This window comes from Rattus rattus, chromosome 3, assembly GCF_011064425.1.
Source record: "Rattus rattus isolate New Zealand chromosome 3, Rrattus_CSIRO_v1, whole genome shotgun sequence".
In the NCBI taxonomy this organism is placed as follows: Eukaryota; Metazoa; Chordata; class Mammalia; order Rodentia; family Muridae; genus Rattus; species Rattus rattus.
The window spans coordinates 220,254,717-220,271,875 of record NC_046156.1 but is presented as its reverse complement, the minus strand read 5'-3'; the positions used below and the strand labels follow the sequence as shown (position 1 = coordinate 220,271,875).

General features: G+C 36.9%; 1 protein-coding gene and 1 pseudogene across 1 annotated transcript in view; one reads left to right on the top strand and one right to left on the bottom strand.

The window, feature by feature from the left end:
- Mctp1 (multiple C2 and transmembrane domain containing 1) overlaps nucleotides 1–17,159 on the top strand; it is an 865,685-nt gene that overhangs the window by 437,581 nt on the left and 410,945 nt on the right. The window contains exon 2 of the mRNA XM_032897068.1: nucleotides 13,506–13,620. Within this exon, the coding sequence (XP_032752959.1) occupies nucleotides 13,506–13,620 (115 nt within the window). The remainder of the gene's footprint in view (nucleotides 1–13,505; nucleotides 13,621–17,159) is intronic.
- Nucleotides 8,269–8,772, bottom strand: LOC116897353 (annotated as a pseudogene).

The following is a 17,159-nucleotide window of genomic DNA, read 5'->3' as shown; positions in this document are numbered from 1 at the left end:
TTTGATGACTTTATTCTTCATGGAGTTGTTTTAATTTTTTGTTAGCTCTGATACTTGATGAAATTTGGATTTCTTTGAGGAAGAAGGACTGTTTGTCAACTTATCAAATAACGAAGGGTCATAGAAATTAATATAAATGAAATCTGTCTTCTTTTGATGCCATTAAATATCGCTTTGGTGAAATAGTAAGTTATAAAGACATCAAGAAATACATAAGATGTTAACCTTTGAAGCCTAACCCACGCATTATTTTTCATCTCTGTCCAATCTCTTATTAACCATTAAAGAACACAAGAAATAGCAAATGAATTATGTACACATTCAGACATACCATTTAAAACAGGAAGAACCTCTTTTGCAAGTCTCTTGGCTCCAAAGCACTTTCAATTATATTTAAAATCAAACTTTCACAAACCTATTTATTAAAGAGAAAGAAGACAAGGTTGCTGAATATCTTACTGTATCTTCTTTCTACCACATAGCAACACAGCCATGTAGCCAGTCCTCTAAGGCCTTGAAACCTGACTCCTATCATCAGTGTGATAGCTGAACTTACTACCTGATACTGGATAACTACTTGCATATAATTTATTTTTCCATTACAAGGCACTTAGACATATTTTATTTCTTCACCATAACTGTCTCTTGTGATATACTGTACCTCATTTCAAGTGAAGATTCAGAGAGAAAGAAAAGCCTTTGGGGCTAAAGTCAAATTCCGGGATAACACTGCTTTCACCATCGCAGTGGGTAAAGGCCCACCTGTTTGCTATGGTCTAACTATAGAAGGGAGTGGCCCTGTGGCATTAAGGATAGAGAAAAGAGAATCCTGTGTGCTTTACTCAGGTTGGGATAAACTACATGTGTGAGTAGGCTTCGAGTGAGAAGAACTGATGTAACAGGGACAATCAGTTTAGCAGGTAGGCCATGTGTGTGTAAATGGCATTCTAGGAACACTAGAGCTTAGACTTTTCAAAACAAAAGCAACTGTTGCTGTATTTTAGGATTGGATGGTTTTTTGTTTTGTTTTTGTTTTTGTTTTGGTTGTTTTGGTTTTTTTTTTTTGGAAGCTAATGGAAATTCAAATATCCAATACTTAATCCTAGAGTTGAAGCTCGACGCTCAGGCTGCAGTAAGCTTTGGCACGAGGAGAGTTAGATGTGTGCTTGACTGGAGGCTAAATTATCAGTCACCAGAGCCACGCATCCTATCTTACCTGCCACGGTTCTCTCTCTCTCTCTTTATTTATTTATATATTTTTTATTTTTTTTAATATTTTTTTATTAACTTGAGTATTTCTTATTTACATTTCGGTGTTATTCCTTTTCCCAGTTTCAGGCCAACATTCCCTAAGCCCTCCCCTCCTTTCTTTATGGGTGTTCCCCTCCCATCCTCCCCCCCATTGCCGCCTTCCCCCCAACAATCACGTTCACTGGGGGTTCAGTCTTAGCAGGACCCAGGGCTTCCCCTTACACTGGTGATCTTACTAGGATATTCAATGCTACCTATGAGGTCAGAGTCCAGGGTCAGTCCATGTAGTCTTTAGGTAGTGGCTTAGTCCCTGGAAGCTCTTGGCATTGTTGTACATATGGGGTCTCAAGCCCCTTCAAGCTCTTCCAGTTCTTTCTCTGATTCCTTCAACGGGGGTCCTATTCTCAGTTCAGTGGTTTGCTGCTGGCATTTGCCTCTGTATTTGCTGTATTCTGGCTGTGTCTCTCAGGAGAGATCTACATCCGGCTCCTGTCTTCCTGCACTTCTTTGCTTCATCCATCTTGTCTAATTGGGTGGCTGTATATGTATGGGCCACATGTGGGACAGGCTCTGAATGGGTGTTCCTTCAGTCTCTGTTTTAATCTTTGCCTCACTATTCCCTACAAAGGGTATTCTTGTTCCCATTTTAAAGAAGGAGTGAAACATTCACATTTTGATCATCCGTCTTGAGTTTCATGTGTTCTAGGCAGCTAGGGTAATTCAAGCATTTGGGCTAATAGCCACTTATCAATGAGTGCATACCATGTGTGTTTTTCTGTGATTGGGTTACCTCATTCAGGATGATATTTTCCAGGTCCAAACATTTGCCTATGAATTTCATAAAGGCATTGTTTTTGATAGCTGAGTAATATTCCATTGTGTAGATGTACCACATTTTTTGTATCCATTGCTCTGTTGAAGGGCATCTGGGTTCTTTCCAGCTTCTGGCTATTATAAATAAGGCTGCTATGAACATAGTGGAGCACGTGTCTTTTTTATATGTTGGGGCATGTTTTGGGTATATGCCCAAGAGAGGTATAGCTGGATCCTCAGGCAGTTCAATGTCCAATTTTCTGAGGAACCTCCAGACTGATTTCCAGAATGGTTGTACCAGTCTGCAATCCCATCAACAATGGAGGAGTGTTCCTCTTTCTCCACATCCTCGCCAGCATTTGCTGTCACCTGAGTTTTTGATCTTAGCCATTCTCACTGGTATGAGGTGAAATCTCAGGGTTGTTTTGATTTGCATTTCCCTTATGACTAAAGATGTTGAACATTTATTTAGCTGCTTCTCAGCCATTCAATGTTCCTCAGCTGTGAATTCTTTGTTTAGCTCTGAACCCCATTTTTTAATAGGGCTATTTGTCTCCCTGAGGTCTAACTTCTTGAGTTCTTTGTATATTTCGGGTATAAGGCCTCTATCTGTTGTAGGATTAGTAAAGATCTTTTCCCAATCTGTTGGTTGCCGTTTTGTCCTAACCACAGTGTCCTTTGCCTTACAGAAGCTTTGCAGTTTTATGAGATCCCATTTGTCGATTCTTGATTTTAGAGCATAAGCCATTGGTGTTTTGTTCAGGAAATTTTTTCTAGTGCCCATGTGTTCGAGATGCTGCCCTAGTTTTTCTTCTATTAGTTTGAGTGCATCTGGTTTGATGTGGAGGTCCTTGATCCACTTGGACTTAAGCTTTGTACAGGGTGATAAGCATGGATCGATCTGCATTCTTCTACATGTTGACCTCCAGTTGAACCAGCACCATTTGCTGAAAATGCTATCTTTTTTCCATTTGATGGTTTTGGCTCCTTTGTCAAAAATCAAGTGCCCATAGGTGTGTGGGTTCATTTCTGGGTCTTCAATTCTGTTCCATTGGTCTATCTGTCTGTCTCTGTACCAATACCATGCAGTTTTTATCACTATTGCTCTGCAATACTGCTTGAGTTCAGGGATAGTGATTCCCCCTGAAGTCCTTTTATTGTTGAGGATAGTTTTAGCTATCCTGGGTTTTTTGTTATTCCAGATGAATTTGCAAATTGTTCTGTCTAACTCTTTGAAGAAATGAATTGGTATTTTGATGAGGATTGCATTGAATCTGTAGATCGCTCTTGGTAAAATGGCCATTTTTACTATATTAATCCTGCCACTCCGTGAGCATGGGAGATCTTTCCATCTTCTGAGATCTTCTTCAATTTCTTTCTTCAGAGGCTTGAAGTTCTTATTGTACAGATCTTTTACTTGCTTGGTTAAAGTCACACCGAGGTACTTTTTATTATTTGGGTCTATTATGAAGGATGTCGTTTCCCTAATTTCTTTCTCAGCTTCTTTTTTTTTTGTGTAGAGGAAGGCTACTGATTTATTTGAGTTAATTTTATACCCAGCCACTTTGCTGAAGTTGTTTATCAGCTTTAGTAGTTCTCTGGTGGAACTTTTTGGGATCACTTAAATATACTATCATATCATCTGCAAATAGTGATATTTTGACTTCTTCTTTTCTCGATCTGTATCCCCTTGATCTCCTTTTGTTATCTGATTGCTCTGGCTAGAACTTCAAGAACTATATTGAATAAGTGGGGAGAGAGTGGGCAGCCTTGTCTAGTCCCTGCTTTTAGGGGGATTGCCTCAAGTTTCTCTCCATTTAGTTGGGAGACCTTTAATGACTGCTTCTATTTCCTTAGGAGTTATGGGGTTGTTTAACTGGTTTATCTGTTCCTGATTTATCTTCGGTACCTGGTATCTGTCTAGGAAATTGTCCATTTCCTGCAGATTTTCATGTTTTGTTGAATATAGGCTTTTATAGTAATATCTGATGATTTTTTGAATTTCCTCTGAATCTGTAGTTATGTCTCCCTTTTCATTTCTGATTTTGTTAATTTGGACACACTCTCTGTGTTCTCTCCTTAATCTGGCTAAGGGTTTATCTATCTTGTTGATTTTCTCAAAGAATCAACTTTTGGTTCTGTTGATTCTTTCTATGGTCCTTTTTGTTTCTACTTGTTTGATTTCAGCTCTGAGTTTTATTATTTCCTGCCTTCTACTCCTCCTGGGTGTGTTTGCTTCTTTTTGTTCTAGAGCTTTTAGGTGTGCTGTCAAGCTGCTGATATATGCTCTTTCCTGTTCTTTCTGTAGGCACTCAGAGCTATGAGTTTTCCTCTTAGCACAGCTTTCGTTGTGTCCCATAAGTTTGGGTATGTTGTACCTTCATTTTCATTAAATTCTAAGAAGTCTTTAATTTCTTTCTTTATTTCTTCCTTGACCAGTAGGGCATTGTTCAACTTCCATGTATATGTGGGCATTCTCCCCTTATTGTAATTGAAGACCAGCTTTAGGCCGTGGTGGTCTGATAGGACGCATGGGATTATTTCTATCTTTCTATACCTGTTGAGGCCCATTTTTTGACCAATTATATGGTCAATTTTGGAGAAAGTACCATGAGGAGCTGAGAAGAATGCATATCCTTTTCTTTTAGGATAGAATGTTCTATAAATATCTGTTAAGTCTGTTTGGTTCATGACTTCTCTTAGTCAGTCTACGTCTCTGTTTAATTTCTGTTTCCATGATCTGTCCATTGAAGAGAGTGGGGTGTTGAAATCTCCTACTATTATTGTGCCACGGTTCTCTTAATTCCCTCTTGTACCAGGTAATTTTTAGTAACTGAGTGTAAAGTTTGAGCTTGCCACTTCTTTCTCTTTATGCTTTCTGGCCTGCTTTTTTGGTTTTTTGTTTATTTGTTTGTTTGTTTTCTAGTTCAACTTTCTTTCTTTAAGTAGATATTTTAATTTACATTTTAAATGTCATCCCCTTTCCTCGTTTCCCCTCCAGAATCCCGCTAGCCCCTCCCCCCTCCACACCCCCTACTTCTATGAGGGTTAGAATAAGTCACTCCTTCCTGGTTTTCATCCTAGTGTCTGACCACACCCATCATTCAGTACAGCAGCAAGACCTTTCTTCAGTAAGGCTGGTCATTCACAGGTCACTAGCTATTTCACCATCTCATGACACGTTTGTGTCTCATTTTGAATATTAACCAGAAGATGCAGATGAGATGAATTGCTGTTGTTTACTCTACCAGTCGCTGATTTGTATTGGGTTATCCATTGCAGTCCATGTAAGCAGACAGGCAGAGCAAGAGGAACAGCTTTCTGTAGGAAAAAGGCCTGGAGGATCTGAACCACATTGAACCTCTGCAACTGCCATACCATACTTCTAATGGAGGGACTGTAACTAGACGCTGTTATGGCTTCCCTGGAAGAAGCCAGATCCTTTCCCATTTTGTGCTGTCAGAATACAACAGTGCTTGTTTGTGCATTTACCAAATAAATAAAGTACCAAACAGTGAAAAGACCTAAGTCACAGAACACAATCCTGACAATGCAGAAAACTGGTAAATAGAGATTTTAGTGTTCCAATCACTCTGCTGATAGGGCATTGGGATGCACTGAAGGAGACAGTCTTTTTCTATGTGTTCAAAACTCTAATGCCAGTAAATAACTGAAGTAAGGGTAGTTGGATTTAACGACTAAAAAAAGAGTAACTGATGTTGGGCCTAGCTTATCTTTTAAACCCCATTACCTGCTGGGTGTGTCAGAAATCTAGTTTTGAGAATTATAAACAATTAAGGAGTGATGTAGCAGAAGGATCATACAATGTCTTAGTTATAGATAGGTGAATTAGGCAATACTGTGGCGTAGGTGTGGTTTTCCCTCTCACAAACTCATGTTGAAATTTTCCTGCCAATGCAGTGGAAGTGGGAAGAGGATTCTTTACTAGGGACGATATTCTCATGAGTAAATTTTGCTTTTATGCAAATGTGCTGTCACTGAGAGACTAGTATCCAAAGAGTTGACCTTCCTTAAAGAGCTGAGCAGAAACCAGTGCTTTCCCAGTCCAGAACCATGAACCAAAACAAATCACTTTCCTTTATAAATTTTATACTATGAGATATTTTGTTATAAAGTTGGAGAACATACTCAATGGGTGGCATTTGTATGCATAAAAGACCTAATTTCTTTTTATTACAGGTTATTAATTATAGAATCTAGGTGTCTGAATATGAATTATAAATTCTTGATTTTATTTATGTAATAATTTAAGAGGAAACAATGGAGGGAAAAGCTCTTTTCAGCTTATATCATCCATCTGGTAAAAGGTTCCAGTTACTTCCCATCAGGAACTCTTTTGTAAAAAATTCACCAATGAAAGAGGCATGCCTCAGCCTTCAGGAAGCTTGGAGAGTAACAGGAAAATGGGGAGCAAAAATAGAAGAACAAGTCACTAGCCCCTTATAATTGCCATTTAATACTGTGAAATACATTTTCCTGGTCTCCAAGGCAAGCCTCTTCAGTGGACAACTGATTGGGTGTGTCAGTTAAAGCATTCAAAATAATGAGTATATTTTGTTTCAAAGTTATATGCTTTGAGCATCTCTTTCTCAATATACCTTTATATTTGGAAGCTTATAAAATATCTGTAGTAAAAATTTTAATTAAAATATAATTACATCATTTACTACATTCCTTTTCTTCCATCTAACCTTTCCCATTTCCCCTCCCCCTGTTCCCTTTCAAAGTCTCAGCCTCTTTAGTTGTTATTGTTACACACAAATGAACACACACCTAAATATATAAATATGCAACTTGCTCAATCTGTTTAATGTTACTTGTGTGTAAATAATTTTAGGCCTAGCTGTCTTATATTAGATACCCAGTTTAGGACCTCATCACTGGGGAGACTATTTCTACTGTTCTCAGGATTCTTCAGTTGCCTGTACTTCTTTGCTGATTTGGGATTGAGATTTCCCTATTTCATGTTAGCCTGTCTATTAGAATTGTATGTCTTTAGGACTTGTTTAACCAGTCATGCTGTTGAGATGTCATAGGTGAATCTTGCCTCCCATCTAGGACACATAGTCCAAAGGGGTTTTTATGTTGTTCCCACTGCTAAAATCTTCCCACTGCTCTTCCGTAATGTTCCCTGAGCCTTTGATGCAGAAGGTATATTATAAATGTACACGCTTTAATTGTACACAGAGGTATGTGTATGTAGATGGACAACCACAATCAAATGTTTTCTGTACTTAGACTTGTGGTTTTCTGAAAACGTTTTCTTCTGTTGCAAAGGTGCTTCTTTGATAAGGGGTGAATGCTTCATTTACTTGGTTGAGTCCTGATGCAAAGCATAAGTAGTTATTAAAAGATAATTTATAAGAAAATACAATCAAATCCTTCCATAATCATTCTGGTAGCCTTGAAACCACTGTACGAGCCTGTAGGGTAGTGTCTCTCTAGGTCCACTTGAGTTTCTGATGTTCTTCTTTCATAGGGTTGGGAGGCTATTTGAGCCTGGTGTGGTGGCCTAGATCAATCGTGCTTCTTCCTTGATTTCTGTCTTTCACTACTGTATTCCATCCTTTCAGGAACTCAGCCCAGACTTCTGCATGACTTGTCCATCTGCTTTCCGCATCTGCCACATCGTGTCAGTTGGCAAGTTCAGCTGACTGTTTCTTCACCATATCTCTCAGATCTATCTTTGTTTCTCTGAGCATTGACTAGATCATGCTCTCGTGACTTCAACTGCACCATTACAAACATTTAAAAATAATTTCTATATCCACAGAATTACTTCTCTTTCATCCATCCTTTTCTCCCTATTAAGGGTAAACTTACAGATTTCTTCATCTCCAGAACAAAGTATTTAGTTAAGTATTTGGTAAATGTGATCAGTAGGTATGACTTCTCTCTCCAAAAGTCCAAGTATTCCTATTAATGAGCTGAAATTCTCCTCAGTGTGGTTATCATCATATTCCAGGACTTCTCAGTGTGTATTTATACACAGGTTTTAATTATTCAGTCCGGGACTCAGGTTGATTTTCTTCATTCTTCCAGTCATTTGTCAAAATCCTCCCCATAATTTTAGCAGCTGAACCTACTGTCTCTATGAGGCTTCCTCAGTTTGTCTTCCACTTTGTCCTGTTTTTTTTTTTTTTTAAGTGTCAGATCTTTATTTTTAAACTCTCATCTATCAAATTAGCGTTTCCCACCAACTCTGGGAGCAGAGACCTTCACAGGCTTCATAATCTTTTGTTCAGGGGCTGCTTTTGTGGGGGCCTTGGCAGCAGCTATTGCTGTTTTCTTCAATGCCTGCTTAGCCGTTTTTGCCTCCTTGGCAGCCCTGATAACCTGCTCTCGCTAAGCTTTCCTAACTCCTGGTTTCTGATTCCTCTTGGCCATTATATCAGCCAGAGAAGGGCCCGTGATGGCCCGCTGGAACTTGACTGCACAGCGGGTTCTTTTCCGGCGGGTTCTTTTCTTTTGAATTTCTTCCGACTGTCCTTTCTTGTGTTTTCTTCTGTAGAGGACAGTCCAGTTTATTTGCCGAGGGTTCCTTTTGGAAAGGAATGCGGACTCACAGTTGGCATTAAGAAACTGGAAAACCTTCCTGTCGGTCCTGGCATAGTGCCGCCTGTGTCCCGGGTAGATCTTGCACCCGCTAAAACTGCACAGCTCGACCTTCATGGTGACAGATGTCAGCCTGCCGGGGGAAGGATGGCAAAGAGCCCCTTTGTCCTGTTCTAAAGGCCGAGTACCTTCACGTTTCAACCTTCTTTCTATGTAGTTCCTTGAAGGATTAAATTCCATTTTCATTAAATATAAAGCTACCTGAATTACTGGATTAGGAAAAATTTTAAGGACATAGTTAGGTTCCTTAAGGAAAAATGCATCAAGCCAGATATCACAGAGAAGAGAGAAAGCAAAGCGAACTGTATGCGGGTTAGCTAACTTGATTGCACATCTACATGTTTCTCTAAACCCAGCTTGATGCTGTGTTCTTGAAGAATATACCCCTGAAACTTCCATTGTAACTCATGCTCAGTTTATCCTTAAAGACTCCAGATCTTTATATTAGAATTTCACAATCTAAAACGATAAAATTGGTATTTGAGATGGCATATAACAATGGAAAACAAACATGCAAATTCTCATCTATTGCAGAAAAATAGGCCATAATTTGTGGAACACAATAGACAAAGTCACACTTATAAAGCCAGCTTGACTTATAATGTGGAGTCTGGGAATACTTGAGACTAGTAGTTACATGCAAGTATTCTGGGGTACAGCTCATGATTTTGAACATAATCACAACTGTGTCAAAAAGCAGATATGCTGACAAGGGCAAGGAGAGTTTATCCCTTCAATAGAGTGATGATTCAATATTAGAAAAAATACCAACCAAAAATTTGGATTGTAAGATTTATCAGTCATTTTTAAAAGCCCAAGTAAATTAAGAATAGAAGAAAAAGCTTAAATTTAATGAGTATCATGTTATTGATAACTTGCTAGAAGTATATTAAAGACTAGAGGGAGGGAAGGAGAGGGGAAATGATATGGCATAATAACCAAAACCATTTTAAAATTAATTTGAAAAATCAGATGCAATTCAGAAGTGCCCAAAATTTCTATTCTAAACAGCATTTTAGAAAAACAACAAAATTTAAAAATTAAGCAATTAAAATATTACAAAAAATAAAGCACATATTACATTACATGTAGAATCATTTTTGTACACAGATAACCCAAAACATGAGTTGCAGAATGAAAGGAGACAAAAAAATCACTATACAAAATAAAATGTGTTCATTAGATCAGAAATAACCTGATCAAAATGTAAATTGAAAAAAATCATACCGTTTATAATAGAGGGGAAAACCCCTGTGAACATTCAAGAATAAAATTAGAGGTAGAACCAATATGAAGAAAATAATGTTGTATTGTTAAAGGTCACAAAACAAGACCTAAAAGAACTGGAAACTTATATTTCCCTCAAGAGTATGTAATGCGTGAAATTATAAACCTTTCTCATATTGTTGTAGGATTTCAACACAGGTTTTCAGAATATCAGGCTTTTATTTCACATATAAAATTATTTTTTTCTTTTGTTCTTTTTTTTTTTTCGGAGCTGGGGACCCAACCCAGGGCCTTGCGCTTCCTAGGCAAGCGCTCTACCACTGAGCTAAATCCCCAACCCACATATAAAATTATTAATCTGTGTCTTTCAGTGATTGCTATATGTAGATGGTATTTTTAACATTTTTATGGGCATTCAAACCCACAAGGTTATCAGAGTCACCTTAGTACCTAAATACGATAGCCAAAGTAAAGGCGACAGAAGAAGGAAATTGTACAGTCAACCCTAGCCAGCCTGGCCCAGCAAAACCAGAAAGAGTGAAAATACAATGATTATTAAGAAACATTTAGACAACAAAGGTTAAGATTCATATATTAGAAGTCAAAGTCTTTTATGCAAATGATTTAGAATGAACACAGAAATAAACATTAGAGGGTTTCACATGTAGAGCCAAGAGTACTTGGGGACTTACGGAAATTTACAAGTACTGGTTACCAACCATACTCAGGTGGATGGCACTATACCCAAGAGTACTTGGGGACTTATGGAAATTTACAAGTACTGGCTACCAACCATACTCAGGTGGATGGCACTATACCCAAGAGTACATGGGCAGCACAAATTGTACTTAGTGAGATATTTAAAAAGGAGAGAACATGGAAATGGGGGGATGAGGAGATAAGAATGGATCTGGGAGTTAGGGGATAAGTAGAGGGTGAATGTTTTCAAAATGCATTATATAAGATTTTCTAAGAGCTAATAAAATATTATGTTTAAGAGAGAAAAGTTTCCATTTCATTGAGTATATTTAAATTTTATTTTTGATAGTTTAAAGATCTATATAAAATAAAAATTGTAAGGATATTTTTAACAATGAAAATAATTATGATGGTATGCTAAACTTAAAAAAGTTAGTGTCTTAGTCAGGGTTTCTATTCCTGCACAAACATCATGACCAAGAAGCAAGGGAAAGGGTTTATTCAGCTTATATTTCTACATTGCTATTCATCACCAAAGGAAGTGAGGACTGGAACTCAAGCAGGTCAGGAAGCAGGAGCTGATGCAGAGGCCATGGAGGGATGTTACTTACTGGCTTGCTTCCTCTGCCTTGTTCAGCTTGTTTTCTTTTAGAACCCAAGACCATCAGTCCAGGGATGGTGCTACCCACAATGTGCTGGGCCCTTCCCCCTTGATCACTAGTTGAGAAAATGCTTTACAGCTGGCTCTCATGGAGGCATTTCCTCAACTAAGGCTCCTTTCTCTGTGATAATTCCTGCTTGTTTCAAATTGACACACACAACCAGCCAGTGCAATTAGAAAATGTAGAAATTACAGAGGGAATAAAACAGCTTTAACTGTTCAGTAGTCTGATGTCACATACAACATGTGCAAAGATCAGACAGAAGACACAGCAAAAGGAAATATTTACAACAAAATAAAAATTGATTACCATGTGTAAGGTTGAGAGAAAGGGGGGGAAAGTTGAATAAAGCATAAAAAACCTTCAGTTCTTAGAGGAATATGTATAGGAACCCAATATGTAGAAACAATGACTATGTAGCTTGCTAGTAATACTGAATTAAAATTTGAAATTTTATTAAATGTTTTTACACAAAACAAAATATAAAAAGGTTAAGAGCTCTGTATAGACTGACTTAATTTCAATAATGATTTCCATAATACATGAAGATCAAATCACATCAAGACAGTGAGAAGGGGTATGAACGAGTACAGAAGGGAAAGGAGGGAAAGGGATGGAGGAAGGTATGAAAGGAGGAGAGAGAGAGAGAGAGAGAGAGAGAGAGAGAGAGAGAGAGAGAGAGAGAGCAAGAGGAGGAGGAGGAGAAGAGGAGGAAGAGGAGGAGGAGGAGGAGGAGAGAAATATTGATTTATTGGTCAAAAAGAACCTGTAATATTTTTCTTAAACTATGAATAACAGAAAACTTATGCTAACATTGTTCAAGCTGAAAACTAAATGTGACACATATATGAGTCACCACATGTCTCTGTGCATACTTGAGTAAGACTTGGAAGAGTATGAAAGATTATATTCTAAACTGTTAAAATGGATTATCACTGGTCTGTGATTTGAAGACTGGCTTGTATTCATGCTTATAGGAATTACAGGAAAAAGCATCTGGGAGATGTGATGCAGAAGAATGTGTGAGATTTAGCAGCATTTGGGTGTGAGTAGGAGGCAAATGAAGAAGTCAAAAGAAGACTCAAAATTTCCAGCCTGGGCACCTGGGGCCTGCGGTTACCCTTTATGGAGGCAAGGATCTTATGAGAGCACAATGAATTCTGTTCATTGTTACAAGAGGAGAGATGATGAGTTCAGGTGTCAATCAAGATAACAGTGTGCCTTTTAAGTGATAATTGTTCCAAAATGAAGGCTTTCTACCTGGATCTTAAAACCTCAAATAAAGGTTGATTCAATTAAAGGGTGGCTTTGCAGTGTGTGAATTACAGCTCAGTAAAGTTTTTTGATGCTGCTCTATAATTGCATCCTGTGAATTGTGGTAGAGAGAGGCAGATTGCTCACTACTGTTCCTTCTTACCCATGCAAGTTTTAAAATTAAAACATGTTCCTTTTTTAATCAGGAAAGAAATGAGAATCTTAAATAACCTCAAACCTGGGAAGAAAGTAGGTTCTTCTGTATACAAGCCAGCTGAAACTACAAGATGTGAAGAGTACAAATGTTGTTAAGCACTGCAGTTTAATGTATTCCAGTAGGCCACCCTACTGAATCTCTTGAGTTTATAAATAGAACCCACACTTTGATTCCCAAGAAAGAAACATTGGAAATTAAGCTCCATTGAGAATTTGTTTCTTGCAAATGTTGTAAAAATGGTATGAGAGTGTATTTCTATATAATTATATCATATTTTATGTTGGATCTATGATAGAAGTGTATAATCCACCAGCAGGAGACCTTTTGCAGAAACAAATGAGTCAACAATCATTGGAATAAATCCTCTAATTTTAATTCTCACTTATGTATATGTCAACTTTTGCACATCTTCATTTTCCATTTAGCATTCATTGTACTTTTAACTTTACATACTATTTCTATGTTAATTTTCCCTAAGTGAATTATATAATCTTCCATAGGCAATGTTTTTCATACTGAATTTGCTAGCTGTAAACAGAGTTAAAATAGGACATTTAAGCTATTGTGCTTTCATTTTGAGTCTAAAGACTTCCATGAATTTTAAATCCTTTAGACAACTGTATGTGATTTGGTTGATTTTATTGGCCAGTTCTGGTAATTTTGTTTTAAACTTCATGCAGTCTCCCATTGGAGAAGTTAGAACAAAGAAAATAAGCTTAGTACTTTGTGTATTTCTTATTTTCCAGAAAATAAATCCAGTCGGAACCAGTAATGCAGATGTACCTTTGGCTGATCCCGGAATGTACCAGTTGGACATCACACTAAGAAGGGGTCAAAGTTTAGCTGCCCGTGATCGAGGAGGTAAAAGTTAAGAACAGTATCATTCAAAGCTTTCTCTATGTGCTTCTGACAGAGTTTGTTTTCTTCATGATTGCCTATGTTTTAAAACCTTAACTGTAATGCAGATTCCAGAAGTTTGGGATTCAGTGACATACTTTAATACATGACTTGACTCCTCTGACATGGAGGATGTAAGCTCCACATTCTGATCCAGTTGGTGAGGCTCCTGCCAAGTCTTATAGAAAATAAATTCCACAGGCATGGCATCAATACCAGGTGACATACATTCACATATTAACATATACATGTACATAGGGGAACATATATTCAAATAGATGAGATATACATGTGCATAAGTGAGCTTACATTCACATAAGATATGCATGTGCATAGGAGGGCATACATTTACAGTGATAATGGGTGCATTAAATGGATAAGGTATACATTTACATAATTGAAGCACGCATGCTTAGGTGAGCATACATTTACATAGATGAGCATAAATTTATACAGGTGAAACATTTTTCATAAGTAAAGCATTCATTTATGTAGGTGAGACACACATACATTAATGATCATATGTTTACGTATGTTGGCACATTTACATATGTGGTTATACATTTACATATGTAAGGCAGACACATATCAGCAATGCATATATTAACATGAGTGAAGTCATTTACATGGACAAGGCATAAATTTACATAGGTGGGGTGCACTTTTCCATAAATGAAACAGACTTATGTAAGTTAGTCTACATTTATATAGGTTTATACATTGTAGTGTATAATGTATTATAATTATACATAATATATCATCATTAATTAATGTATTAATTATTATACATTATATATGATATAGTTATACATACATGGGTTTATACATATTCTATATTTATATATTGTTTAAGTGATAATTTATACAAATAAAGCCTGCATTTACATACGCTAGACATATATTTACATAGGTGAGCATACATGTCTATAGATGAGACAGTCAATTACATAGGTGAGTTTATGTTTACATTAGAAGCTGTGTCAGAAGTTAGTTTTTGGTAGAACAGGTTCTTTGTTACCTGAAGTTGCTCAGTTTAATCTGCTGTGAGAATGAGATTTGAAACATCTCATGAAAGTTTTAAGACCTTAATCAGCAGCTGCTGAAGCTCAGTTGGATGTCTTCCTGATAGAGTATACAGTCATTTGTAGCAGCACGAAGGGAAAGTCAGCAAGTACTTTTTAGGTGTCAGATTCCAAATTCTCTGGCAATTTCTGTGGCACACGAGAGCTTCCTAGACAGAATAGAGGCAGAATCATGGAAAGAGACCAGTAGACTGGGTAGCAGCCTGAGATAATGTTCAATACCTGCTGTGCAGGATTACAGACTCTAGGGGCCTGGAAACTCCACACCTTCTGAAAGTTAGGTTGAGATGTAACAGTGTCCATCAGGAGGAGCGATAGTCCCTAAGCCTGTGCTCACTCACTATTAGATGACAGAGAGGCTCCTGACGATATGATGTTTTTGCCTCTGCAAAACATCTTGATATCTACACCTAGGAAGTCGAAAAAACCAGATTAGGAACACAGGCTCTCATTGCTATCCCTTGACCCTGAATGACAATTTATTTAATGTAATAATCATTTTTCATAACTAGATACTATAAAATGAATTCAGTTTTAAATACAAAACAAATAAATATAATTTTAATGAATGAACAGTGAGAAAAGTATTAAAATGTAAGTAGATAAGGGAATCTTTTATAGAATTAAACATCTCGAAGCTAAAGAAAAATGTTTATTGAATCAGACCACCTCAGAAGTTACACTCAAGATAGAGAAACTAAGATAAATACAATTAGCATCATTTCACAGATCGTTTTTCTTATCCAAAGTAGTCTCAAATTAGTATGAGTCATTTCATTTAAATAGAATTAGACCAGGAAATAATATTAACCTTTTAATCCCATGTCTCCTTCTTACATTGTTAAACACATAGATATATAACTATATATTGTAGCATTATGTATGATTATATAATTATTAAAATTCACAAGTAAGTGACTAGTTGGAGAAACTATAGATCATCCACAAAAGAGGATAAGTCTGTGTGTGTGTGTCTGTCTGTTTGTATGTGTGTGTGAGAGAAAAAGAGAGACAGAGGCAGACAGACAAAGTAGAAATTTTACAAGATAAATTGTTAAGTTTGTGTAACAAAACTTAAAAAAGGGTGTCAGTAGAGTGCAATACTTCTTGTGAGAAATAAAGAACTATAACAAATCAGGCATAGTCTATTAATTTACACAAAAGAAATACAGGAAGAAAAAGTCAGACACTAATGAGATTGGTTAGAGTCTGACTATAAGTGAGAACAGGTAGCAAAAATAGGGATGAGAGTGAATAGGTAAGGAGAAAGGAACATTTCTCCTAGTAAATTCTTCTTCCAGTACAGTTCTTCATAGACTGCAAAGCAAAATATCAAGATCAAGAGGAAAGGACTATGATGGCAAATAAGTAAATATACTGTAGACACTAATACCTAAATATTTCACTGTTGGAAAAAGGTTGAAATATAGAAAAGGAAAAAGCTAGACTAAATCCTGATATGCCACAGATATCAGTTTGAATTGTTATGTGTGTGTTGAGATACATAGAAATATAAATGGATAAACGTGTGTGTGTGTGTGTGTGTGTGTGTGTGTGTGTGTGTGTTCTGCACCTGTCTGCTACGGGAGGCCTAGAAACAATGATATATGTAAGAACAACAACTACAGTAGCATGTAATTAACATACCAAAGGTCAAATCTTTGTTTCTAAGTACAATTTATCCAATGCAAGTGATCAGAACTTTTTGAGAAATGATTGATTACAGATCTGGGTAGAAAAAATACAAGATGAGCTTGGAACAATTTGTACTGACAAAAAATAAAGATTTATTTGGTTAAAAAATTGATAGCAGGATGATGTTTACAGAAGTCACTTCAAAGAAACCAGTAATGACTACAAGTAAAAGTATTTCAGAAGAGTGTTATTGATGCTGATAGTGTATGAACATAGGAGGAAATTTATCTACCATAGTAGTAAATCAATGACTAGGTACGTGAGTAGGAGGCTAAAGAGGACAGCTTTGCTAATGGTAGAATTGTGGTAGAAAACTGTAGAATAAAAAAATGCAAATAATAACTCACCATTTAAGGGCATCACTGTCACAGCATTTCCTGGAAGAAACTATCAGTGTCTACTAAAATTATATGCTCAAGTTTATGAGTAGTTCCAAGTATAACTATGGAGGAGGCTGTCTTGGCCAAGTTACAGTGTACAGGTAGTTGGCATTGTCAGTGATGAGATGTGTAAGGAGCACTTGGTTAAGATAAGGTGTATCGAGACCTACACAACGTGTCTGTGAACATTTGGGTAAAAAGGCTCAACATACTTATAAATTACTTGGAAAATATACTTGAACATACTTAAACATTGCATTGACTCTGTAGATTGTTTTAGACAAAAGATATCATCTTTATGCTATTAATCCTACCAATCTGTGAGCATGGCAGCTCTTTCCAACTT